A 26834-nucleotide genomic window follows, 5' to 3' on the forward strand; every position below is an offset into this window, starting at 1 on the left:
CCTCCTTCTGCAAGGACCGCAATTTCCCACCAGACGTAGTCGACGATGCCCTCCACCGCATCTCTTCCACTTCTCGCTCCTCCACCCTTGAGCCCTGCCCCTCCAACCGCCACCAGGACAGAACCTCACCTACCACCCCAACAACCTCCATGTACAACGCATCATCCACCGTCATTTCCGCCACCTCCAAACGGACCCCACCACCAGGGATATATTTCCCTCCCCTACCCTATCAGCGTTCCGAAAAGACCACTCCCTCCGTGACTCCCTCGTCAGGTCCACACCCCCCAACAACCCAACCTCCACTCCTGGCACCTTCCCCTGCAACCGCAAGAAATGCAAAACTTGCGCCCACATCTCCCCTCTTACTTCCCTCCAAGGCCCCAAGGGACACTTCCAGATCCGCCACAAATTCACCTGCACCTCCACACACATCATCTATTGCATCCGCTGCACCCGATGTGGCCTCCTCTATTTTGGGGAGACAGGCCGCCGACTTGCGGAACGTTTCAGAGAACACCTCTGGGACACCCGGACCAACCAACCCAACCACTCCGTAGCCCAACACTTCAACTCCCCCTCCCACTCCACCAAGGACATGCAGGTCCTTGGACTCCTCCATCGCCAGACCATGGCAACACGACGGTTGGAAGAAGAGCGCCTCATCTTCTGCCTGGGAACCCTCCAACCACAAGGGATGAACTCAGATTTCTCCAGTTTCCTCATTTCCCCTCCCCCCACCTTGTCTCAGTCAAATCCCTCGAACTCAGCACCACCTTCCTAACCTGCAATCTTCTTCCTGACCTCTCTGTCCCCACCCCACTCCGGCCTATCACCCTCACCTTGACCTGCTTCCACCTATTGCAATTCCAACCCCCCTCCCCCAAGTCCCTCCTCTCTACCTTTTATCTTAGCCTGCTGGACACACTTTCCTCATTCCTGAAGAAGGGCTTATGCCCGAAACGTCGATTCTCCTGTTCCTTGGATGCTGCCTGACCTGCTGCGCTTTTCCAGCAACACATTTTCAGTCCCTAAGTATTCCCCTACTAACACTTCAGTCACTTGTCCTGCCTTATTTCCCAACAGAAGGTCAAGTTTTGCTCCTTCTCTGGTAGGAACATTTACACATTGACAATGAAAATTTTCTTGAACACATTTAACAAATGCTTCACCATCCAAATCTTTAACACTATGGCAATCTCAGGCAACATTTGAAAAATTAAAATTCCCTACTACTACAACTATATTATTCTTACACATGAGATTTCTCTACATGTCTGCTCCTCTATTTCACTCTGACTACTGGGGGCCCTAATGCACAATCACATCAGGGTGATCATCCCTTTCTTACTTCTAACTTCAACCCATATATTTTCACTGGATGATCCCGCTGAAATATCCTCTCTCATTACAGTGACAATGTTTTTCTCAATCAAAAATGCTACTCTCCCTCCACTCTTGCCTCCCTTTCAATCCTTCCTGTAGCATCTAAAATCCAGAACAATGAGTTGCCAGTCCTGTCCTACCCTCAGCCAAGTTTGTCATAGTTCTGACATCCAGTTCCATGTTTCGAAACATGCCCTGATTTCAAACAGCCTTTCTTGTAAGACGCCTTGCATTGAAATGAATGCAATTTAATTCTTCAGAGTTACTCGTACTCGGATTTGCTCGTCAGTCTTTTCAAATTAATTTGCTCTTTTTTGATTCAGAATCATCCTCATCTGTCTTTCTATTTTCACTGTTACATAGGACCCCCATCACAGGCTCCCGAAAAAGAATTAGAAAACCTCCCCACCTGGATACTGATCCCCTTCCAGTTCAGCTGAAATCCATCCTTTCGTACAGGTCTTTTCTACCCAAGAAGAGATCCCAATGATTAAGGAATCTGAACCCATGCACATTTCACCGTCTTTTCAGTCATTGAGTTATTTGTCTATCCATTTAGTCCTTCCCTCATTACAGCTTGGCACTGGGAGCAAACCAGAGATTACTACTTGAGGTTCTGTGTTTTAACCTTCTCCCGAACCTCTTACATTCACTGTGCAAAGCCTTAACCCTTTCCCTAACTATGTAATTCCCAACAACGCATACAACAAGTTCCAACTTCTCTCACTCCCCTTTGACATTATTCTTCAAACATTTTTGAGATGTCCTTGATTGTGGCAGTAGGAAAGCAGCAAACTATCAAAGATTCAAGCTCACTGCTGTGGAATCTCTTGTGTGCCCCCTGACATGTGAGTCCTCCAATTCAAACCCCACCTAACATAAGGTTCATTCTTAGTGTTGAAGATTTGACTGCCACTTCCATTTTCCTCTGAGAGATCATCCCCTTCAACAGTATCCAAAATGAAATATTTGTTTGAGAAAGGAATACCTTTCCTGTCAGTCAATCATCTATCTGACTGAACTTGCTGCATAATCACTTCTCTGAATCTACTAGTCATCACATTGTGTCACTTGAATGCCCTCAGTGACATTAAACCCTAAAAAGCTTTCAATAGCACCTATATATAAAAAGAAATGACCCCTTCCTTACTCTCAGATTTTAATCTTAATCGTGCAAAAGATAAATAAAAAACTTAAAACAAAAATCAAACACTTATCTGAAACAATCTAAAAACTGTCTCAAGTCCTCCAACTGTCAGCTTTCAATCTCTGGATTAAAAAACTCTGCCTTCAGCCGTCCAGATGTAAGCATCTCCACAAGCTCCATATGTGAAAGCGATCTCTCCTTCGCATGTCTTTCTGCTCAATTTTTTTTAAGTAAAAAAGACCCTTCTCCAGATTGAAGCTCAACACTTGGAAGTCTCTCCCACACAAACTCTGCTTGAAAAAAAAACTCTCCTTCGTGATGCAAAAGATCAAATTATTTTAAAGTAGAGGTAGATAGATTCTAATTGTGAAAGGGAATTTAAATTATTGGTGGCAGATGAGAATATATATTCATTTTAGTTTATATATTATACTGCACGAACCGATCCAACTCTGAAAGAGTCATGATACAGTGGAATGCATCACATTCCATCACCAACAACCTCTCCAAGTTGCAGGCACTAACTATGCTAGGCCATATATGGGAAATCAGATGAGTATCGGAGTAATTAGAAACACAGCTCCCAGTAAAAGGGAGTTTGGTGTTCTTCTTTCAATATCATGTACTTTCTTTGAAACAGTGGGAACCAGCAGTGTGCTTCATGTTGCAATCGCATTTCGAGTCAGTCTCACTTAAGGCCATATTCCAGAAAAGTCAGCACTTACCCAAAAGAAGTTTCATTCTCAGCAGTGCAGTGGTAAACAGTTCAATTCAATTGACTTTTAAGATTAAAATTTTATATCATGGGAGTGATCATGTGATAAAATACTAATCAGATGCAGAATTAATTCTTTCATGAAAGTGTTTTAAGCACTATTTACACATGCACATCTCAGGTCAATTAACCCAAGAACGAAATTATCAGTTTCTTAGGGCATCACCCTCCATATATAGTGCATTGAAACAGAAGTCAGAGTTTGCAGAAAATTACATTTAACAGCCCTTGGAGAAACTCTGAAGTGATCTCATCAATGGCCAAGTAAGCTACCAAAGCTCCACGCCCAGATTCCTTTCAAAGACATGTGCAGCATAAGACCAGACATAAAAGCAAAATTAGGCCACTGGGCCCATCGAGTCATCCCCTCATTCTCATGCTGTGACCTCTGGTCCTAGTCTCTCCTACCAAGGAAACATGATCTCTATGTTCATTCTATCTCGGCCACTCAGTATTCTGCAAGTTTCAGTGAGATCCCTCTTCATTCTTCTCAACTCCAACAAATCCTCAAGACCAGTGTCCCTAACCACTCCTCAAATGACAAGCCCTTCATCTCCGGGATCATTCTTGGATTCCAAGTGCATTGTATTCTAAGTGGGATTATTACTAATGTGCTGAACTGATACCGTCTTCTACACTTATCAACACTCAGCAATGGTCTGCCTTCTTACCCTTCGTCCTTGTTCTTCTGTGCGATACGCATGACGATATAGGCAAGAAAACACTGCTCCAGGTGGCAGCATCTCATTGGTTTGATTCCAGCCCTGGGTGTGGCAAAGTCTGGAAGCATCGCCTTGGCACTTGCGATAAAGGACAGGATCGAGTCTAAAGAAAGAAACCATGAGATATTGTTAGAAACATAGAAAATAGGAGGAGAGGGCATTGAGCCCATCAAGCTGGTTCTGCCAATTCAACGTGATCCTGGCTGACTATCTATTTCATCCCTGATCTCCACAGCCTTCTGTGACAGAGATTTGCACAGGTTCACACCCGACAAGTGAAGAAACTTCTCCACAGTCCAAAACAGCGGTTCCCATATCCCAAGACTGTGACCCGTTGACCTGGAATGTTCTCTCCAGGACAGGAGAAACACCACTCCTGCATCGTGCCCATCCAACCCTGTAAGAATTCTTAATGTTTCAATGAGATCCCTTCTCATCCTTTTAAACTCCAACAAACAGGTCCAGCTGATTCATTATCTGCTCTTATAACAAACCTGCCATTCCAGCAATCGGCCTGTGAACCTTCGCTGAACTCCCTCTCTGGCGAGACTATCTTTTCTTCAGCAATCAAACTAAAACCACATATAATACTCCAGGTGTGGTCTCACCGAGGTCCTGTACAACTGCAGTAAACTTTCCTTGATCCTATACACAAACCCTCCAGCAGTGAAGTCCAACATAGCTACATTGTCTTTCTCACTGTTTGCTGCACCTGGATGCTCGCTAATACACTGCCATTCTGGTTTTTCCTGCTGAATTGGATAACTCCATACTTATTGATTTTACACTGCAGCTGCCATGCATTTGGCTGCTGACTCAAATTGTCTAAATCACCTGGCAGGCGGTTTATATTTTTCTCACAACGCTCAATTCCACCTAACGTTGGGACATCAAAATATTAACTTGTTTTCTTCACCCAAATCACTAAAACATATATTATGCTAAATACTGGTCCCTGCATTACTCCGTAAATTATTATCTGAAAATGGCCTACTCTTGGTTTCCTGTGTGACAGCCAATTCTCAATCCCTGCTTTGAAGCTTCATTCAGACTGTTTATACATGTGGATTTTCTGCACCAATATTATTTCTCACCACTGCATTGATTTCAGAGTCAGAAGGCAGAGCAGAGTTGTAAGCGTATAACTAACTGACCGTGGGATTCACGGCCTTGTTTTCCAAGTCGGAGGGAGGAGCAGAGCTTTAAGTAAATAACTAACTGACCACATGGAGCAACTGAAACCAAACTGAAAAAGTGGCACCACAGGAGAGCGGTTACCTGATTGGCTGATTGAAAATCTAGCCAAGATTTGAAAAAAGACACCCAAAATGAACTAGATTAATCAGGGATTAACTAACGAATATATTAATTAAGTAGAGATGGCTGGGCAGGTGATGTGCTGTAGATATATGATGTGGGAGCGGGCTGATCCTATTGCAATCTGCAGTGACCACATCTGCAAAAAGGGTAGGTTGCTCGAGGAACTCAAGCTCAGTCTTGATGAGCTAGAATCTGAGCTTCAAACACTACGGTACATCCGTGATGGGGAGAAGTACCTGGATGCTCTGTTTCAGGAGGCAGTCGCACCTGGTAGATTAAGTACCACAAATTCAGTGGCCAGAGACAGCAGGGTGTAACTATAAGTGAGGCAGCTGAGGGATCCAGGTGGAAGAGCCTCAGCTCTTGACCTTGTCCAACAGGTACAAGGAATTTGGTCCCTGCATGGATAAGCGACAGAGCTGCAGGGAGGATGAGCCAGTTGACCATGGCACTGTGGTACAGGAGGCCATTCAAGCAGGAGGAACTCAAAAGGTCAACTGGTAGTTGTAGGGGATTCTATAATTAGGGGGATAAATAGTATCCTTTGTAAGCAGGATCGAGAGTCCTGTGTGGTATGTTGCTTGCCCAGTGCTAGGGTGTGGGACATCTCTGACTGGCTTGAAAGGATAGTGGAGAGGGATGGGGAGAATCCAGTTGTTGTGGCCCACATTGGAACAAACAACATAGGCAAGGGTGAAAGGAGGACCTGTTAGGGGATTATCAAGCACTAGGAACGAAATTAAGGAACAGGTCCTCAAGAATAATAATCTTTGGATTACTACCTGGGCCACATGCAAATTGGATTAGGGATAAGAAAATAAGGGAAGTAAACATGTGGCTAAAGGAGTGGTGTGGGAAGGAGTCATCCCATTTCATGGGGCATTGGCATCAGTTCTGGGACAGGAGGGATCTACACCAATGGGACGGTCTCCACCTGAACCCATCTGGAACCAGTCTTCTAGTGAAAAGGATAAATAGGGTGGTCGCTAGGACTTTAAACTAGTGAATCGGAGGGAAAGGAAAGGGAAAATGACAGGAAGTATTATGGTAAATAGAAAGAAATACAACAGGCTAACATGTGTGCAGGAGTGTTTAACTACATGGCAGACTGTGAAAAGTTAAAATAAAGGGTAACTCAGTAGATCCTATTAATGGAGATGTTAGAATTCATAAAGTGGGTATATAAACTAATATAAAGGCACCTTATCTGAATTCTTGTAGCATTTGAGACAAGGTAGATGAGCTAGTGGCACAAATCATTGCAAATGAGTATGATTTATGATGTGGAGGTGCTGGTGTTGGACTGGGGTGGGCAAAGTTAGAAATCACATAACACTAAGTTATAGTTCAACAGATTTATTTGGAAGTACAAGCTTTTGGAGCGCTGCTCCTTTGTCAGGTAGCTAGTGATTTAATAGCCATTATAGAGACGTGGTTGCTGGATGATTAAGACTGGGAGTTAAATATCCAGGGATATATTCAGAAGGACAGACAGGAAGGTAAGGGAGGTAGTGCAACTCTTATACTTACCAATGACATCAGGGCAGTAGTGAGAGATGATATAGGTTCTGTGGAGAATAAGTTTGAACCCATTTGGGTGGAAATTAGCAATTTTAAGAAGCAAAAGTCATGGATAGGCATAGTCTTTAGGCCACCAAATAACAATATCACATTGGGGTGGGCAAGAAACAAGGAAATAACTAATGCCTGTAAAATGGTATGGAAATTATCATGGGGTATCTTAAGCTACATGTCGATTGGTCGAACCAGGTTGGTGAGGGTAGCCTTGAGGAGAAGTTCATTGAGTGTATCCACGATAGTTTTTTTGAACAATATGTAATTGAACCAAAAGAGGAAAAGCTTTCCAAGATCTGGTCCTGTGTTATGAGACAGGAGTAATTAATTATATCATAGTTAGGGATTCTCTTGGAAGGAGCGATGACTGTATGGTTGAATTTAAGACACAGATGTAAAGTGTGGTGAAGATAAACTCCAATATCAGGGTCCTGTGCTTAAACAAGTGAGACTACAATAGGAAGAGAGAGAAGTTGGCTAAAGGAGACTGATAGCAAAGGCTTCATGGTGGGACGGTGAAACATTGCTTTGAAAGTCCTCCACTGTTTGTCAAAGGTGCTCAACAAAAGTATATACCAATGGAAAGGAAGGGCAGTAGGAAAAGAGGTAATCTGCCATGGGTGTCTAAGGATAAAAGAGAAGGCATGTGAAGTGGCAAAAATCAGCAAGAAACTAGAAGATTGGGAAAACTTTAAGGTCAACAGAAAGCCACAAAAATGTTACAAAGAAGAGTAAGATAGATTATGAGTATAAACTAGCTCAGAATTCAAAAGACAGACAGAAGTTTCTATAAATATATAAAATGAAAAAGTGTGGCTACGGTAAACATGCATCCTTCACAGGATGAGAAAGGGGATTTAGTAATGGGAAATGGCCATGGCATTCGAACAGGTATGTGTGTTGGTCTTCGTAGTGGAAGACACAAGTAACATGCCAATAATTCACAAGGAGACAAAGGTAGGTGAGGACTTGGAAACAATCATTATCATGAAATAGGTAGTGCTAGGCAAGCAAATAGAGCTAAAGGTAGACAAGTATCCTGGCCCTGATGGAATACATCCCAAGGTACTAAAAGAGATGGCGAGAGAAACAGCAAATGCACTTTCCAAAATTCGCTGGACTCTAGGGCAGTTCCAGCAGATTGGAAAACAGTAAAGGTAGCACAAAGGAGGTAGACAAAAGATGGGGAATTATAGACTGGTGAGCTTAACTTCTATAGTGGGGGAAAATGCTTGAATCTATTATCAAGGAAGAAATAGCAAGACATCGAGATAGAAATTGTCCCGTTGGGCAGACCCAGCACAGGTTCACGAAAGACAGGTCATGCTTATCTAATTTACTGGAATTCTATGAAGACATTACGAGCATGGTGGACAACGGGGACCCAGTAGATGTGATGTATCTCTATTTTCAAAAGGCAGTCGACAAGGTGCACACTAAAGGCTTGCTGCATTAGATAAAGATGCATGGTGTTACAGATAATGAATTAGCATGCATAGAAGATTGGTTAACTAACAGGAAGCAAAGACTGAGGATAAATGAGTGCTTTTCTGGTTAGCGATCAGTGACGAGTGGTGAGCCTCAAGGATCAGTATTGGGAATGCAATTATTCTGTAGTGGGGAAACGCTTGAATGTATTATCAAAGAAGAAATAGCAAGACATCTAGATATAAATTGTCCCACTGGGCAGACGCAGCATGGGTTCATGAAAGAATCTTAATGAAGGGCTTATGTCTGAAACATCGATTCTCTTGCCCCTCGGATGCTGCCTGATCTGCTGTGCTTTTCCAGTGCGACATTTTTCAGGTCTGATCTCCAACATCTGCAGTCCTGACTTTCTCTCCAACCACAATTATTCACAACTTACATAGATGATTTGGAGTTGGGGACCATGTGTAGTTTACGGAAGACATTAAGACGAGTGGTAGAGCAAAGTGTGCAGAGAACCATGACATTTTACAGAGCGACATAGATAGTTTATGTGAGTGGACAAAGGTCTGGCAGATGGAGTACCATGTTAATAAATGTTTTGGTAGGAATAATAATAAAAAGGACTATTATTTGAATGGTAAAGAAATTGCAGCATGCTACTATGCAGACGGACCTGGGTGTCCTTGTGCATGAATCACAGAAGGTTGGTCTGCAGGTGCAACAGATAATTAATAAGGCAAATGGAATTTTGTCCTTCACTGCTGAAGGGATTCAATTTAAAAGCCGAGAGGTTGTGCTACAGCTGTATAGGGTGGTGGTGAGGCCATATCTAGAGTACTATATGTCGTTTGGTCTCCTTACTTGAGAAAGCATGTACTGCCATGACAAGAGATACAGAAGAGGTTCACTAAGTTGATTCTGGAGTTGAAGGGGTTGGCTTATGAGGAAAAACTGAGAAGACTGGAATTATATTCATTGGAATTTAGAAGAATGAGGAGGGATCTTACAGAAACAAATAAAATTATGAAGGGAATAAGATAGAAGTAGAGAGAATGTTTCCAATGGAGAGTGAAACTCGGACAAGAGGCATAGCCTCAAAATTAGGGGCAGCAGATTTAGGATTGAATTGAGAAGGAACTTCTTCACCCACAGGGTTGCAAATGTGTGGAATTCCATAAACAATGAAGTAGGTGAGGCTTCCTCATTGGATGCTTTTAATGCTAAGTTAGATGAATTTTTGAACCGTAAAGGAATTAAGCACTATGGTGAAAGGATGGAAAAGTGGAGCTGAGGCCACGAGAAGATCAGCATGATCTTATTGAATGGTGGAGCAGGTGCGAAGGGCAGATGGCTAACTTCTGCTCCTGTTTCTTATGTTCATCTTTCACTAACAATGCCACCCTAACTCCTTTTCGCTTGTTCTTACAAAAGACTGGAAGTCCTTACATGTTCAGTACCCATACTATAGTCACACCTCTGTAACCATAATCATATTGTACCCAAATTGCATAATTGCTCTATTAATAATTTACCTTATTGCAAATGCTCCATGCATTTAATTAGAGTAAGTTAGAAAGATTACCAAATCTATTTTATTGTCGAGTGTGTTGTGCTGGAAAAGCACAGAGGTCAGGCAGCATCTGAGGAGCAGGAGAATCAACATTTCGAGCAGAAGCCCTTCATCATCTGACCTGCTGTGCTTTTCCAGCACCACACTCTCAACTCTGATGTCCAGCATCTGCAGTCTTCACTCTCCCCTAATTCTATTTTATAACCAAGAACGTTACTACCCATTCTATTTGTAAAAGGACCAATTTACAATCAGAACACTTTCTACTGTATAGCACTTTAGACACAAATTCAGATGCTACTTGCAAGGAGAGGCTCAGCATCTTGATAAAGCAACAGAACTTGAATTAATCAAAAAAGTTATAACCAAAAACTGAAAAATACAGCATTAGCTGTTCTGTTTGTATTCTGAAGTTTCTTCGAGTTTCTTCCATGACAACAGATAAGATGTGTACCCACTAGTTACTGCAGTTCATAGGTCACCTCCTCAGTCAAGAGGTCATAGATTCTATTTAAAGTGATATTTCAAGAAAAAAATTCTCCAGTTAATTTGTTACACTATATAAATATCAGGTACTTCAATTGCAACCATTAGTTGAAGATTTACTGCCTACTTAAGCGATCCACCATTTAGACAAAAACACAGAGAGATTCATGTTTTGGTCACTATTTCCCCTAACTGCAAAAACATACAGATTTTCTCCTTTTGGGGCTGCCAAGTCTGACCTTACAAGAAAAACCACAAAAATGAAAAATTTTGAGACATGTAAACCAGCCTGAATACCATCCAAGCTCAAAATGTCATAATAAGCCAAACTACATCGGCAAGATCTAACTGGAATGAAGACCACTGCATATGCATTTCAAACATCTGCCGTTATATTTCATTGAAGTTTTAATAGCAACTTCATTATCCTGAAGAGTGACCAATACAAAACACATTTTATACAGGTCAACTTAAAATGGGAGACTGGGTGGAAGCCTTCTCATAATATCTTCTCAATCATTCCTTCTCCCCGAGCTCTTGGTATTTTCAACACAAGTTAGCATCTTCAGAGAAGCACAGACAATTGGTATAAAATTAGTCTCCTCTCAAAACGATACGGTTATGTTCCTGCATGGAGGTGATGGTGACAACATCATGCCAATTAGTGACAGACTCTTAACAACTCGTTGTTTTGAATGCCAATAAACAGCAACAGTTACAGTAAATTCCTTGTTTTGGCCTCAGATTTTTGCACAATTAATATGGCTGAGTTCTAATGGCTCATGATCCTGCTTAGTGTCACATTAAAATGGACATGATGCAGCTGTGAGCATCATTCTGCCTCCATGTTCCTCAATATGGCAGGCATGCCCACCTTAACAGAAGAATACACACAACAAACTTGGGACTTCAGCAAAATTTCAATCTCAATCTCAATTGGATGAGATGTTCAAAACATCTTAAGACATGGCATTTTATTTCAAACCCGGAAAAACAGGAAGTCAATACAAAATTTGCTAGCAGCAAATCTGGGACACCAACTGCATAGCACTATTCTCTTCACCAGGGCATTGATTTCGCAGTTATACTCAGTACATGCTTGTTCATCAGAAAAATAATTAATGACCTTGAATTTGCTCCTAGTTCAGCATGAACAAGCCATTTTCAACCTATTCACATGACTTTATGCAGAATGTATTTAATCCCACTGTACAGAAAAAAGCTATTTACAGGTTCTGTGTGAAAATGGTCAACTTCATTAACACCAATATCTTGGACCTTGTTTAAAGTAATCAGTCTTTCCTTCCATAAATACATTTTTTTCCAGTTACATTTGTCTCCTGGAGTTGTCACACTACTTTCAGAGGTCAAAGCATTATTGCCCCAAACTTCCTGACAAGCTTGAAAATTTCCTCCCTCAAGGAGACTACGCAGCTGATGGAGTACAGAGGTCACACCATGCCAAAAAGGGAGAGGCTTGATTAACCTCATTTTGGATGCCAACAGACAGCCATGATATTTCCAGCAATTTTTTTTTCTTTTTTACTCCATTCGCAAATACTTTTCCGTTTTAATCGTTTGTGGTCAGGTAACAATGTACTTCCTTAATTGGCGGGACAAACTTCAATGCTTACTTCCAATCGCGGGAGATGAAGTACTGCAGCTCAAGCAGGCGATGTTCACACTCCTCCACCATCTTTTCTGTGTATAGGTGTTCCATCAGACACGACAGGATCCTGCCAGTAGAAAATATAGCAGACATTAGCAAACCAGCTCAGCTTGATCAGTTCACTAAATGCATAACTATCACCGACAGTGTACTGCAACAGCAAATGAGCAATTTTGCAGAAGGTTGATGCACAATCACAATGTTTTTGGTGTTAACCTGTACATATATCTGGTAGGCTCCAGTTTAATAAAATGCACTTCCCTTCTGCCAATCAGTTTGAAAACATGGACGCTTGCTGGGATCCAGTTCTAAAGAGAATGGCAGGTCTTCCATATACAACTCAGGTTAGAAACAGAATACTTAACAGTTGAAGCTAATACAACCTTCTGTCAATAAATTGTGTTAGGGGATTCTCTAGTCCGATGTTTCTGTGGCCAGTAGCGAAAAAGCAGAATTGTGCGTTGCTTCCCTCGTGCCTGGATCAAGGATTCTCAAAGAGGGTGCAGAATGCTCTCAGGGGGAGAGGGGCCAGCAAGAAGTTATTGTCCACATTAGAACCAACGATATAGGAAGGGAAAAGGTTGAGATTCTGAAGGGAGATTACAGGGAGTTAGGCAGAAATTTACAAAGGAGGTCCTCGAGAGTAGTAACATCAGGATTATCCCCGGTGCTACAAGCTCGTGAGGGCATTTTTGATCAGGAATAGCATTACAGCTGTGCTGAGGGAGAATATTCCTGGAAATACATCCAGGGAAGTTATTTGGGTGGAACTGAGAAAGAACAAAGTCATGATCACCTAATTGGGATTATATTATAGACCGTCTAATAGTCAGAGGGAAATTGAGAAACAAACTTGTAAGGAGATCTCAGTTAACTGTAAGAATAATAGGTTATGGTAGAAGATTTTAACATTCCAAACACAGACTGACACTGCCATAGTGGTAAGGGTTCAGATGGAGAAGAATTTGTGAAGTGTGTACAAGACAACTTTCTGATTTAGTAAATGGATATACCTACTAGAGAAGGTGCAAAACTTGACCTACTCTTGGGAAATAAGGCAAGGCAGGTGACAGAGGTGTCAATGGGGGATCACTTTGGGGCCAGCAACCATAATCTTAGTAGTTTTAAAATAATGATGGAAAAGGATACACCAGACCTAAAAGTTGAGGTTGGAAACTGGAGAAAGGCCAATTTTGACGGTATTAGGCAAGAACCTTCAAAAGCTGATTGGGGGAAGATGTTTGCAGGTAAAGGGACGGCTGGAAAATGGGAAGCCTTCAGAAATGAGATAACGAGAATCCAGGGAAAGTATATTCCTGTCAGGGTAAAAAGCTGGTAGGTATAGAAAATGCTGGGTGATGGTTTAGTTAAGAAAAAGAAGGAAGCATATGTCAATTATAGACAGGATAGGTCGAGTGAATCCTTAGAAGAGTATAAAGGCAGTAGGAGTATAGTTAAGAGGGAAATCAGGAGGGCATAAAGGGGACATGAGATGGCAAATAGATGGCAAATAGAATTAAGGAGAATCCAAAGAGTTTTTACAAATACATAAAGGACAAAAGGGTAACTAGGGAGAGAATAGGGCCCTTCAAAGATCAGCAAGGCGGCCTTTGTGTGGAGCCACAGAAAATGGGGGAGATACTAAATGAGTATTTTGCATCAGTATTTACTGTGGAAAAGGATATGGAAGATATAGACTGTAGGGAAAAAGATGGCGCCATCTTGAAAAAAGCCCACATTACAGAGGAGGAAGTGCTGGATGTCTTGAAACGGGTAAAGGTGGATAAATCCCCAGGACATGATCAGGTATACCCTAGAACTCTGTGGGAAACTAGAGAAGTGATTGCTGGGCCTCTTGCTGAGATATATGTATCATCGATAGTCACAGGTGAGGTGCCACTGTTTAAGAAGGGTGGTAAGGACAAGCCAGGGAACTATAGATCAGTGAGCCTGATGTCGATGGTGGGCAAGTTGTTAGAGGGAATCCTGAGGGACAGGATGTACATGTACATGTATTTGGAAAGGCAAGGGATAGTTAGGGATAGTTAACATGGCTTTGTGCGTGGGAAATCATGTCTCACAAACTTGACTGAGTTTTTTGAGGAAGTAACAAAGAGAACTGGCTCAAAGGTAAAAGACAGAGGGTGGTAGTGGAGGGTCGTTTTTCAGACTGGAGGCCTGTGATCAGTGGAGTGCCACAAGAATTGGTGGTGGGTCCTCTCCGTTTTGTCATTTACATAAATGATTTGGATGCGAGCATAAGAGGTACAGTTAGTAAGTTTGCAGATGACACCAAAATTGGAGATGTAGTAGACAACGAAGACTGTTAACTCAGATTACAAAAGGATCTTGACCAGATGGGCTAATGGGCTGAGAGGTGGCAGATGGAGTTTAATTCAGATAAATGTGAGGTGCGGCATTTTGGTAAAGCAAATCTTAGCAGGACTTATACACTTAATGGTAAGGTCCTAGGGAGTGTTACTGAACAAACCGACCTTGGGGTGCATGTTCATAGCTCCTTGAAAATGGAGTTGCAGGTAGATAAAATAGTGAAAAAAGCGTTTGGTATGCTTTCTTTTATTGGTCAGAGTATTGAGTACAGGAGTTGAAGGTCATGTTGCAGCTGTACAGGATATTGGTTAAGCCACTGTTGGAATAGTGTGTGCAATTCCGGTCTCCTTCCTATCGGAAAGATGTTGTGAAACTTGAAAGTGCTCAGAAAAGATTAACAAGGATGTTGCCAGGGTTGGAGGATTTGAACTATAGGGAGAGGCTGAACAGGCTGGGGCTGTTTTTCCTGGAGCTGTTTTTCCTGGAGCGTTGGGGGCTGAGGGGTGACTTTATAGAGGTTTACAAAATTGAGGGGGGCATGGATAGGGTAAATAGGCAAAGTCTTTTCCCTGGGGTGGGAGAGTCCAGAACTAGAGGGCATAGGTTTAGGGTGAGAGGGGAAAGATATATGGGGCAACTTTTTCACACAGAGGGTGGTACATGTATGGAATGAGTTGCCAGAGGAAGTGGTGGAGGCTGGTACAATTTCAACATTTAAGAAGCAGTTTGATGGGTATATGAATAGGAAGGGTTTGGAGGGATATGGGCCAGGTGCTGGTAGCTAGGACTAGATTGGATTGGGATATCTGGTTGGCATGGACAGGTTGGACAGAAGGGTCTGTTTCCATGCTGTACATCTCTATGACTTTAAGTATGCTTTCCAGTCGAAGCCATCAAACAGTGAACAGAATCAGTAATATGGCCTAGTCATTAGACTAAGTACTCCAATCAGTTCCATGGTTGAGAACAGCTGGCTCCATCAGAAAATAAACTAAGAACATTGTCTGTGGTTTATTGCTACTCTGGATGAGGCATTTGCCAAATGGCCATGAGCCACAAAACAAGGCCATTCAGCTACTGAGGCCTGTTCGATAATTCAACCACGTCAGGACCTCATACCATTTATCTGACTTTGTTCAATATGGCATTTTGGCATTTTTGTCTAACTGAATCTACAGTCTTATTGTTTCCGTATCGACAATCCTTTGGAGAAAGTTGAATATTGCCATTGTGCTTCAAAATTCACTCCTGGATGGTTCAGGTGATGTTTTAACCTTATTATCTTGAGTCCAAATAAAATCACACAAGCAGCATAAAGTTTTGTTGCAACTGAAGGCAGACACACAAGAGAAGCTCAAGTCTAGTATCTTACACAGAGACTCTACACACATGACTTTGAACAGAAAGCACCATGGTTTCTCGACTTACATTGGATCTCCATTGCGGATGTGTTTACAGGCTGTTTGGATGACAGATTCACAGGCTTCATTCAGTGCTCGATCAATACGATAGTCTGCACCAGGGTCTGTTTCTTGAATTAGGGATTGAAGCTGAATTAAGAGTAGAAAAAACTTTAGGTACCACAAACTAGCTGTAAATCTGATCCACAAAATTTATTTTCAGCAGCAGGGGGTTAGGTATGGACAGACCGATATTTTAAATGAGTAATCAATGAGTATTAAAAAGGGCCAAGAAGCAAAGTCAACTAATGAAAACCTTTTTTGAGCCTTTTCAGCTAAACAGAAGAAAGGGACAATGAAAAGTGAGGCTCAAAGTCGCCTTTAACAGAATGGAAACAAGAACAAGAACAGAGTGAAGGAGTTTAGATTAACTCAGACTGACTTTGGTTCGGCTCTGGTGGGGGATACTCGGAGCAGATCTCAACAAATTCATTTAAAATGTAGGATGTTCGAATTAGGTTGCTTTTAATCTGGGTTTGTCGACTTTCCTGCTTACTTTGTGGGGCCTGGGGGGGTAAAGGGAGTAAGAGGAGGAGTACTAGATGGAAGGTATGTGTTTACCTCAGTTCCACTCTCAGCAATCAACCCAGTTCCCATAGGTCACTTATTCATGAAGTGATTTATAACCCAACTCTTATTTAGATTTAGTTTAGATCTGTATTTCACTCATAATTTCCATCTGCTGAGCTCTAGCTAATTAAACCCACCAACACTAGTCTAAGGTCTATAGGACTGACATTAAACACGCCACAGGGCAGAAGCTGCCCAAGAATGTCACCTTCTTCAAAATAGCCAGCTTAACTTGAATATGTTTTAGCTATGCAATAAATATTTCAGATATGATTAAGAGTCATCAGAGAAATACAGATCTAAACTAAGTCTAATTAAAAGTTATGCTATAAATCACTTCATGAGTAAGTGACCTGGGGGACTGGGTTGATTGTTGAGAATAAAACGGAGGCAAATACATCGTCATCATTTCCTTCTCCTCTTACTTCCCCTTTGCCTCCCCAGGTCCCATAAAGTGGGCAGGAAAATAGACAAACACAGATTAAAAGCAATCCTATTCGAACACCTACATTTTACATGAATTCGTTGAGACCTGCTCAGAGTGTCCCCCACCAGAGACAAGCCAAGATCTGTGTTAGTTAAGCCAAATTCCTTCACTCAGTCCTTGTTCCGGTTTCCTTCTTGGTAATCATGCCCTTGAGGCTCAATTTTTCTCCCCCTCTCTCTTCCGTTTAACTGAAAGGACTCAAAAAAAAATAGTTTTCATTCATTGATACTGCCTCTTATTAATAATCATTGTTAAACTCATTTAAAATATCAATGGACTCCCTTCACTCCATACCTAAACCCCTGGCTCAGTAACATATAATTCCCTATTTCGGTATATACAAAGTAGCTTTGTTTCAGTCGTAACAGAAAAACTTAAGTGAAATGATTCTAGTATTCATACAATCTTATCAACAGAAATTACAAGCACTATACTTGAAATGAATAAGTATACCACAAGTCTTCAAAGGTTATTAAAAAGGCAGCACCACATCTGATAGGTCTGATTTATAACCATTTATAATTATTATAATTACTTTGTTCTGATTTATAATTATTTCAAATACCCAAGGACATACAAAAATATCTAAGAATAACTATGGATAGAATATCAAATAATAGCTAAGAACAGAATATTCACTAAAATTTAAAGAAAAGCTTTACCATACAACCCCAGTGAGAAAGATATTTTCTGCTGGGAAAAAAGACTTTACACAAGTATTATCGGAGGGTTACAATTAGTTCTGAAATTTCAGTTGAGTCTTATTTTTGTATTATTCAGATTTCCTTGCAAATATGAATGTTAACTTAACCCTCTGTAGAGCTTCCTATTTTCCTACGTTGCTATACCATTTAACATCCCGCCTTAATTATTCAGTGAAGATTCCTTTATGAAATTTTGAGATTTTATTCACTTAACTTGTGATATTTTATCGTCTCATATCAATATTGCTTTCACCCCTCACTTATTACTTCAACCTTAAAAGAGTTCTTTATTAAAGATTAATCTTTACTAAGTTGTTTCATTCTCTGTCATTATGAATACTGTCTTATCCTAGTTTCTCGTAGTATGCACTAAGAAGCTTTGCCATCTCAGTGTTGCTTCTGTTAATTAAAACCTAATTTTCACACCTAAGTGTGATGTTGCTGTGGCTCTTCCCAGTCCTCCTTTTCAGTAGTTATTATTTGTATGTTTTGTTGTCCATGTTGAGTAATAATCTATTAACTTAATTAACAGCATATCCTTGCCAGCTCCACCTCCTCTTCAAGACGAAGATAATTTCAAAGAGGACTGGTTTTTTTCTGTTAGCTGCATTGGTGCTTTTAATGATTAACTTTAAATTTTTACCTTTAAGTAACAAGTTTATGCTACCTAATTAATTTTTCTTATTGTTCAAACAAAACTACATTTCTAACCAGATATCATACGTTGTAATCCATCCTGTCAGTGTGATACAGTAACTTGCTCAGTCAAAATTGAGGGCGGGGGGGAGAGAGACCGAATACAAACCTACAAAATTCTATCAGAACTAGATAGGGTCAACACAAGAAGAATGTTCCTGACGACTGGTGAGTCTAGAACCAAGGGTCATCAACTAAAGATCCGGATAGGCCATTTCTGAGTGAACTGAGGTGAAATTCCTTTATCCAGAGAGTGGTGAGGTTGTGCAACTCCCCAGTCCAGGACACAGTGGATACCAAAACCTTGCATGTTTTGAAGGTGAAATTCAACATTGTTCTTAGGGCTGAAGGGATCAAAAGGTATGGGAAGAAAGCAGGAACAAGGTACTGAGTTGAATGATCAGCCATGATCATACTGAATGGCTGGCTCATAAACCGACATAGAAAATAGCAGCAAAAGTAGGCTACGTTCCTAATATCTGCTCTTGAAGTCAGATTTCCTGTATTGTGCAGCCACTGCCTTCACCCAAAAGTGACCCAAAATCCCTTGCACCACCAATGGCAAATGATGCACTGTGACTTGAACCCAATCCTTAGGTTAAAAGGTAAGTTTTTTTTGATAGGTAGAAAAATCCTTACTGACTGCTGGCAGTTCTGCCCCAGGTTGCCCTTATCACCGCGACCCATTCTCATCAAGCAATGTAGCGTTCGGCCCTTCCGATGCAAGCCTGAACAATGGAGTTCGATCTCACTTCGACAATTGAGGACAATTTCAGGGCTTAGTGAGAAATCTTCCATTAGCATTCTACGATAATCCAACATCTCTCCTTGGCACTCGCCACTCACTTGTCGACCTATCCAGTTCGAGAGATAACCAGTGACACATTAGAATTTTACACATTAGAATTTTGCACATAACAATTCCATAACTCTTAAGCAGGAATTATCGATGGCATCCTCCACTTGCTAGTACCCCCATATCTTGTAAGGCTATCCATTCCTTCCTTCTCCTCTGTGCCACATACATGAAAAAAATAGCATCTGGCTGTTTTTCTGAGCTTTCATTCCATTGTCAAATAGCATGCACCAAGATTCCATGATTTTTCAATAATACTGAATGTATAAGTCAACAAGTACAGAATTATTATTGAGTGATACACCTATTACTCTCAACATGCTAACAACTCAATCAGAATGAGCAATTGAGCAAATCATACAGAGTACGATGCAAATGCTTTGCAACAATATTATACCAAAAGCTCAGAATTGGCCACCAATCTGCTTATGAACTTATCAATCTCATTTTTCACTATGTTGCCTGTTTATTTCCAAATCCAACTTGGATTTTCTATCAGTTTCTTTTTTGGTTCGGTGAACAGACAAAATGAACATCATAACTTAAGCTGTGAATCCATCCTAGCTCCACTGATACACTGTGCAATTTTAACCTCTAAAAATTGCAAGACCCTCCCATTAGCTTACGATATCCAAACTGAGTTTGTTGAACTTTGAACCACAAAATTACATGAAGCGAGTGAGAGTCTACATGAACTCCCTGATCCAGGGTCATGTCTGGTTGGCGCTCCCCTTCAGTTGGCTGCAACCTAATGAATCAGCAAACTAAGATTCCCACTCTCAAAAAATCATGGCAAAATAACACAACTTTCTGGTGCTCCGACGGTCCAGGAAAAAGTATAGACTCATGCTAAATTAATTGGTAAATGGTTTTAAAACTCCAATGCCACCTACAAATAAAGTCAATATTTAATATTCTCAACTCAGAGCACATGCCGGGCTGAAGACCAGTGCCAGCAACAGTTAGTACTTGCCTCGATGCACTGAAGATTCCAAACAGAGTAACAAGTAGGAAAGTCGAGCCTCACGAGCACGAGGCAAGTTCTCTGCGTTGCATCGATACTTCCGGAGATCATTTTTACATGCCTTGGCCAGTGAGTAACTCACTTTGTAATCCTGTACAATCAGTTTCTGTCGAGTTGTGAGAGCCTCGCGACACTGGAAAAGAATATAGAGATCACTATACTGTAGAAGCCCTCAAAACGACAATAACTTTTCCACATTAAAATGACAATAACAAGCAGGTTGAGCAGAAGAATGATGTTGTAACCCCAGGTTCATGCAGCTCAAGCAAATTCCAGAATCCAAACTTCAATTTAATACACAATACTTGTTGAGCTCCTAGATGCCCATTTAGCTGTCGATGTAACATTTATTTCGGCTCCAGCATTGCACAAAGCTGGTGAAAGCAGAAATAGCAAACTTGTTTCAGAAAGTGCATTCAAAATCCTTGGTTTCAATGTCATTTTTTTTTCACTGAACAAGAATCTTTGGATTCAAAACAAGAACTCTGTTTTGTCTTTCCACGAGTGCTGCCAGACCTCTCAAGATTTTCCAGCATTTTATTTCAGATTTTAAGCAGCATCAGCAGCATTTTGCTTTCGTGTCAGAATTTTCTCTCATTTACAAAATTCCTCTAACAGCCTTTGTCCCAGTATGACTCTCATGCCAACTTTCACACTGCTCTTTCAATGGGTCTGTATGCCCCTGTTCCACTGTCAGAAACACAGCTTTCCACACACCTACAATAACTATCTTTTGAAGTCACCCCACTGAGATACATCTCTCATCATACATATTGCTACCTCCCATAACACCCTTTTCCTGATCAGTATCTGTTACCTTCTGTTACTTATGAAACCTTTTGGGATATTCTGTTTTGTTGAAGGTGACACACAAGTTCAAGCTGTTAAGGCTAGAATTAGATTTTTGACCAAGTAGTGCAGTGAATTTCAGATATGAGCATGCTGTCCAAATAACATCCAGGATTTCATGGGCAAACTGTTTTCTAGTTTACAAGCAAAATAAGAGATCTTCAGCAGCCATAGCATTGAAAAGCTTACTGGAATAATTGCATCTTTCTAACTTCATGGAATGTGCTCCAACAGTGAAAAAGTAACAACTGTTAAATTTCAAGCAGCTATTTGGTGAAGAGACCAGAAATCACTCTTTACTCTGTTCAGATTTATTCACAAAGTGAAACATTACAAATGTGTAATTCCTCACTTTTTCAATGTTAAAAGCAAATTGTTACAGGTGCTTAACTAATAAATGCCTCTGTTTACATTCATCCTTAAATTTTTAGAGTTAAGGATTCCTGTTGCTAAAAATAATTCCACAAATATCTATGACTTAATGCATTATATGTGCATTTTCCAAATGGTAAATTTCCCTTAAATTAGCAACAATGTAATCTCCAATCTTCAATGCCTCAAAATGATTTTGCAATAATGACTGTTACCAATGTGCATATAAAACTAAATGTTGCAATGCGTGGAACCATGTACATCAGCAGCGAGTAGGGGGTAATAGCTGCTGGAAATGCCGGTTTGTATCCAGTCCCTTTGGACAGGCACATGAACAGCAAAGACTGAGAAGGATATGGGGCAAATGCAAGCAAATGGGACTAGTTCTTTTTGGGAAACTTGGTTGGCATGGACAGACTGGACTGAAGGGTCTGTTTCTGTGTTGTATGACTCAATGTCTAATGTTTTCATAGAAATTTAATACAACTGAATGGCTTACTGAACAATATCAGAAGCAAATTAGGCAGTCTTCTAAAGGCCAGCATGGGCAAGAATGGCAAATAGTCGTCCCCAACAGACCAGCAAATTTTTACAACAATTTCATGCTCACAATTGTAGACACTAGGTTTTTAATCCAGATTAAATTATTATAATTCACGAAGGTTAAATTTGCTGTTCTCATGAAAAGTGATTCATCTCTGGATCACTGCCCTGGTGTCTCGCTAACTTACCCACTAACATAATTATTAAGTATATTTACTTACATAATACATTAAAACCTGCTAAATATTGAATAGCCTCACAAACACAAAGTTTGTGACCTGATTAAATTAATATAGTTTTAGATTGCAGTTAATTGGAAAATGACATTTCTAATAGTATTGACTCTCTTTAAATTTTACTTCACAGGTGGCGATCCTTAGGCATACTTCTGCATGGTTATGGTTGTTATGGTTATGTCTCTGATCGTGTTTTCCGGGTCCTTAAGGGGGAGGCGGAGCAGCCCGAAGTCGTGGTCCACATTGGCACCAATGACATAAGTAGGAGGGCGGCTGAGGATGTTAGGCAGGCTTTCAGGGAGCTAGGTTGGAAGCTCAAAGTTAGAACGAACAGAGTTGTTGTCTCTGGTTTGTTACCCGTGCCACGTGATAGAGAGTCGAGGAATAGGGAGAGAGAACATTTAAATGCGTGGCTACAGGGATGGTGTAGGAGGGAGGGATTCCGGTATTTGGATAACTGGGGTTCTTGCTGGGGAAGGTGGGACCTCTATAAACAGGATGGTCTGCAGCTGAACCTGAGGGGCACCAGTATCCTTGGTGGGAGGTTTGCTTGTGCTCTTGGGGGGGGTTTAAACTAACTCTGCAGGGGCATGGGAACCTAGACTGTAGCTTTAGGGTGCAGGACCTGGAGTGTAGGGAGGTTAGGAACATGGCATCAATTTCAAAGGAGGGTGCCTGTAAACAGGAAAGTGGCTTGAAGTGTGTATACTTCAATGCAAGAAGCATACGAAATAAGGTAGGTGAACTTGCAGCGTGGGTTGGTACCTGGGACTTCGATGTTGTGGCTATTACGGAGACATGGGTAGAACAGGGACAGGATTGACTGTTGCAGGTCCCAGGGTTTAAATGTTTTAGTAGGGTCAGAGGTGGGGGTAAAAGAGGGGGAGGTGTGGCATTGCTTGTCAAAGATAGTATTACAGCTGTGGAAAGGACGATGGATGAAGACTCGCCATCTGAGGTAGTTTGGGCTGAGGTTAGGAATAGGAAAGGTGAGGTCACCCTGTTAGGAGTTTTTTTACAGGCCTCCTAATAGTCCTAGAAACGTAGAAGAAAGGATTGCGAGGATGATTCAAGAGAAGAGTGAAAGTAATAGGGTGGTTGTTATGATGGACTTTAACTTTCCTGATATTGATTGGGAAAGCTATAGCTCAAGTTTGTTAGATGGGTCAGTGTTTGTCCAATGTGTGCAGGAGGGTTTCTTGACACAATATGTAGATAGGCCAACGAGAGGTGAGGCCATACTGGATTTGGTTCTGGGTAACGAACCAGGCCAGGTGTTAGAATTAGAGGTATGTGAGCACTTTGGGGACAGTGACCACAATTCAGTGACTTTTACTCTAGTGATGGAGAGGGATAAGTGTGCACTGCAGGGCAAGAGTTATAGCTGGGGGCAGGGAAATTATGATGCGGTGAGGCATGACTTAGGATGTGTGGCTTGGAAAAGCAAGCTTCAAGGCAAGGGCGTAATTGATATGTGGAGCTTGTTCAAGGAGCAACTATTGAGTGTCCTTGATAAGTATGTACCCGTCAGGCAGGGAGGAAAGGGTCGTGTGAGGGAGCCGTGGTTTAATAAGGAATTGGGATCCCTTGTTAAATGGAAGAGGGCGGCCTATGTAAAGATGAGGCGTGAAGGTTCAATTGGGGCGATTGAGAGTTATAAGGTACCCAGGAAGGACCTGAAGAGAGAGCTAAGAGCAGCAAGGAGGGGACATGAAAGGTCCTTAGTTGGTAGGATTAGGGAAAACCCTAAGGCTTTCTATAGGTATGTCAGGAATAAAAGAATGACTAGGGTAGGAATAGGTCCAGTCAAGGATAGTAGTGGGAAGTTGCGTGTGGAGGCTGAAGAGATTGGGAAGACACTGAATGAATACTTTTCGTCAGTATTCACTCAGGAACAGGACATTGTTGTCGATGTGAATACTGAGTCACAATTAAGTAGAATGGATGGCTTTGAGGTATGTAGAGAAGAGGTGTTGGAAATTCTGGAAAGGGTGAAAATAGATAAGTCCCCTGGGCCTGATGGCATTTATCCTAGGACTCTCTGGGAAGCAAGGGAGGAGACTGCAGAGCCATTGGCCTTGATTTTTATGTCCTCGTTGTCTACAGGAGTAGTGCCAGAAGATTGGAGTCTAGCAAATGTGGTTCCCTTGTTCAAGAAGGGGAGTAGGGATAACCCTAGTAACTATAGGCCGGTGAGTCTCACTTCTGTTGTGGGCAAAGTCTTAGAGAGAATTGTAAGGGATAGGATTTATGAACATCTGGATAGGAATAATGTGATCAAGGATAGTCAGCATGGTTTTGTGAAGGGCAGGTCGTGCCTCACAAACCTTATTGAATTCTTTGAGAAGGTGACTAAGGAGGTGGACGAGGGGAAAGCGGTAGATGTGGTGTATATGGATTTTAGTAAGGCGTTTGATAAGGTCCCCCATGGTAGACTACTGCAAAAAATACGGAGGTATGGCATTGAGGGTGAGTTGGAGGTTTGGATTAAGAGTTGGCTGGCTGGAAGAAGACAGAGGGTAGTAGTTGAGGGCAAAGGTTCATCTTGGAGTGCAGTAACTAGCGGTGTTCCGCAAGGATCTGTTTTGGGACCATTGCTGTTTGTCATTTTTATAAATGATCTGGAGGAGGGGTTAGAAGGTTGGGTGAGCAAGTTTGCGGATGATACGAAAGTCGGAGGAGTTGTGAGGAAGGATGTGGCAGGTTACAGCAGGATATAGATAAGCTGCAGAACTGGGCAGAAAGGTGGCAAATGGAGTTCAATGTAGCTAAGTGTGAGGTGATTCACTTTGGTAAGACTAACAAAAAGATGGGGTACTGGGCTAATGGTCGAATACTTGGTAGTGTGGATGAGCAGAGGGATCTTGGTGTCCATGTACACAGATCTTTGAAAGTTGTAAATAGTGCGGTGAAGTAGACATATGGCGTACTGGCTTTTATTGGTAGAGGAATTGAGTTCCGGAGTCCTGAGGTCATGTTGCAGTTGTATAAAACTCTGGTGCGGCCACATCTGAAGTATTGTGTGCAGTTTTGGTCGCCATACTATAGGAAGGATGTGGAGGCACTGGAACGGGTGCAGAGGAGGTTTACCAGGATGTTGCCTGGTATGGTAGGAAGATCGTATGAGGAAAGGCTGAGGCACTTGGGGTTGTTTTCATTGGAGAAAAGAAGGTTTAGGGGTGACTTGATAGAGGTGTACAAGATGATTAGGGGTTTAGATAGGGTCGACAGTGAGAATCTTTTTCCACGTATGGAGTCAGCTGTTACAAGGGGGCATAGCTTTAAATTAAGGGGGGGTAGGTATAGGACAGATGTTAGGGGTAGGTTCTTTACTCAGCGAGTCGTGAGTTCATGGAATGCCCTGCCAGTAGCAGTGGTGGACTCTCTCTCATTATGGGCATTTAAGCGGGCATTGGATAGGCATATGGAGGATAGTGGGCTAGTGTAGGTTAGGTGGGCTTGGATCGGCGCAACATCGAGGGCCGAAGGGCCTGTACTGCGCTGTATTCTTCTATGTTCTATAATATATTACGGCAAAATTGAAGCATTTCTTTTGTTTAAAGGCTGTCACTGTGCTTCAAGGTAGCTTCAGATTATTGTTTGGTACTTGTTTTTGCTTTGATGTTGGAAGCAGTTTGCACTGGATAACAGACTGTATGTGTGTTTTGCCCCCACTTACTCTGGCTCATTTTAAAATTGCTCTCTGCATTAGAACATTTTCGATGATTTGTTGCTCTCTGCTTTAGCTTCGGATAAGTCATATTATGGATTAGCCATTCAGATAAGGCGGTTGTAAGAGGAGGCCAGAGGTCAACCTACGTTGTAGTAAATGACTCACTTCGGAACTTCCAAAATCATTCCACCATCTAAGCTACAAAGTATGATGGAAGACTCTCGACCTGCCGAGATAAACATGACTCCCATAATATTCAAGCAGCTCAACAACATGTAGAATAAAGCAGCCCTTTCGATTGGTACCCCATCCACCACCGTAAACATTTACTTATCTACCAAAGCAGCAACCTGCCAAGACTCCTTTGACAGCACCTTCTGAACCTGTGACATCTACTACTGAGAAGACAAAATGAAAGAACACTGCTTGCAAGTCTTTTAATGTAAAAGCTCTGTCATTTATATTGTAACGGTTAAGGTTGAATAGATGGAGGGCATTGATTGATTATGTGACCACACAAAAAGGGCCCATGTTAGTGTCAATACATCAAACCAGAAGGTCTCAGTTGGAATCCCACCTACCTCAGATGTGTCATGACATGTCCAGCACATTGATAATAAAGGTGTACAATTCTTATTTTGAAATAAGCAATACTTGATAGGTCCTCAGTTTAAATCCCTGATGATCCTCATCTTGGGGTTTTGTGGCACACTGGCAGTGCTCCACCTGGGATTTGATTACCACAGAGGGCTGTCACAACACATCTGAACAGGTTAAACAAGTGCAGAATCTGTGATGCAAAGGGATTTAGGTGCTCCAGTGCATGGCATGAAGCATAAAATATTTGCATGCAGTCCAGTGAGTGATTAAGGCAGCTCATGGAATGCTTTATTACATGAGGAATTGAACACAGGAGTGAGGATGGCATGTTGCAGTTATATAAGCCATTGCT

The 26834-nt window shown here is 41.6% G+C and overlaps 1 protein-coding gene across 3 annotated transcripts in view; it reads right to left on the minus strand.

Annotated features, from left to right (window-relative positions):
- Positions 1-26834, minus strand: part of LOC122558539 (Golgi apparatus protein 1-like) — a 143427-nt gene that overhangs the window by 38772 nt on the left and 77821 nt on the right. For all 3 annotated transcript variants that reach the window (XM_087996028.1, XM_043707238.2, XM_043707237.2), the window contains exons 7-11: positions 20159-20342; positions 18969-19183; positions 15841-15962; positions 12047-12148; positions 3980-4133 (exon numbers count right to left, since the gene is read on the minus strand). In XM_087996028.1, coding sequence (XP_087852154.1) covers positions 3980-4133; positions 12047-12148; positions 15841-15962; positions 18969-19183; positions 20159-20342 — 777 coding nt within the window. The remainder of the gene's footprint in view (positions 1-3979; positions 4134-12046; positions 12149-15840; positions 15963-18968; positions 19184-20158; positions 20343-26834) is intronic.

Source organism: Chiloscyllium plagiosum, unplaced genomic scaffold (assembly GCF_037043375.1).
Source record: "Chiloscyllium plagiosum isolate Xiang-an unplaced genomic scaffold, Cpla_swu_hap1 HiC_scaffold_17, whole genome shotgun sequence".
NCBI classification, from domain to species: Eukaryota; Metazoa; Chordata; class Chondrichthyes; order Orectolobiformes; family Hemiscylliidae; genus Chiloscyllium; species Chiloscyllium plagiosum.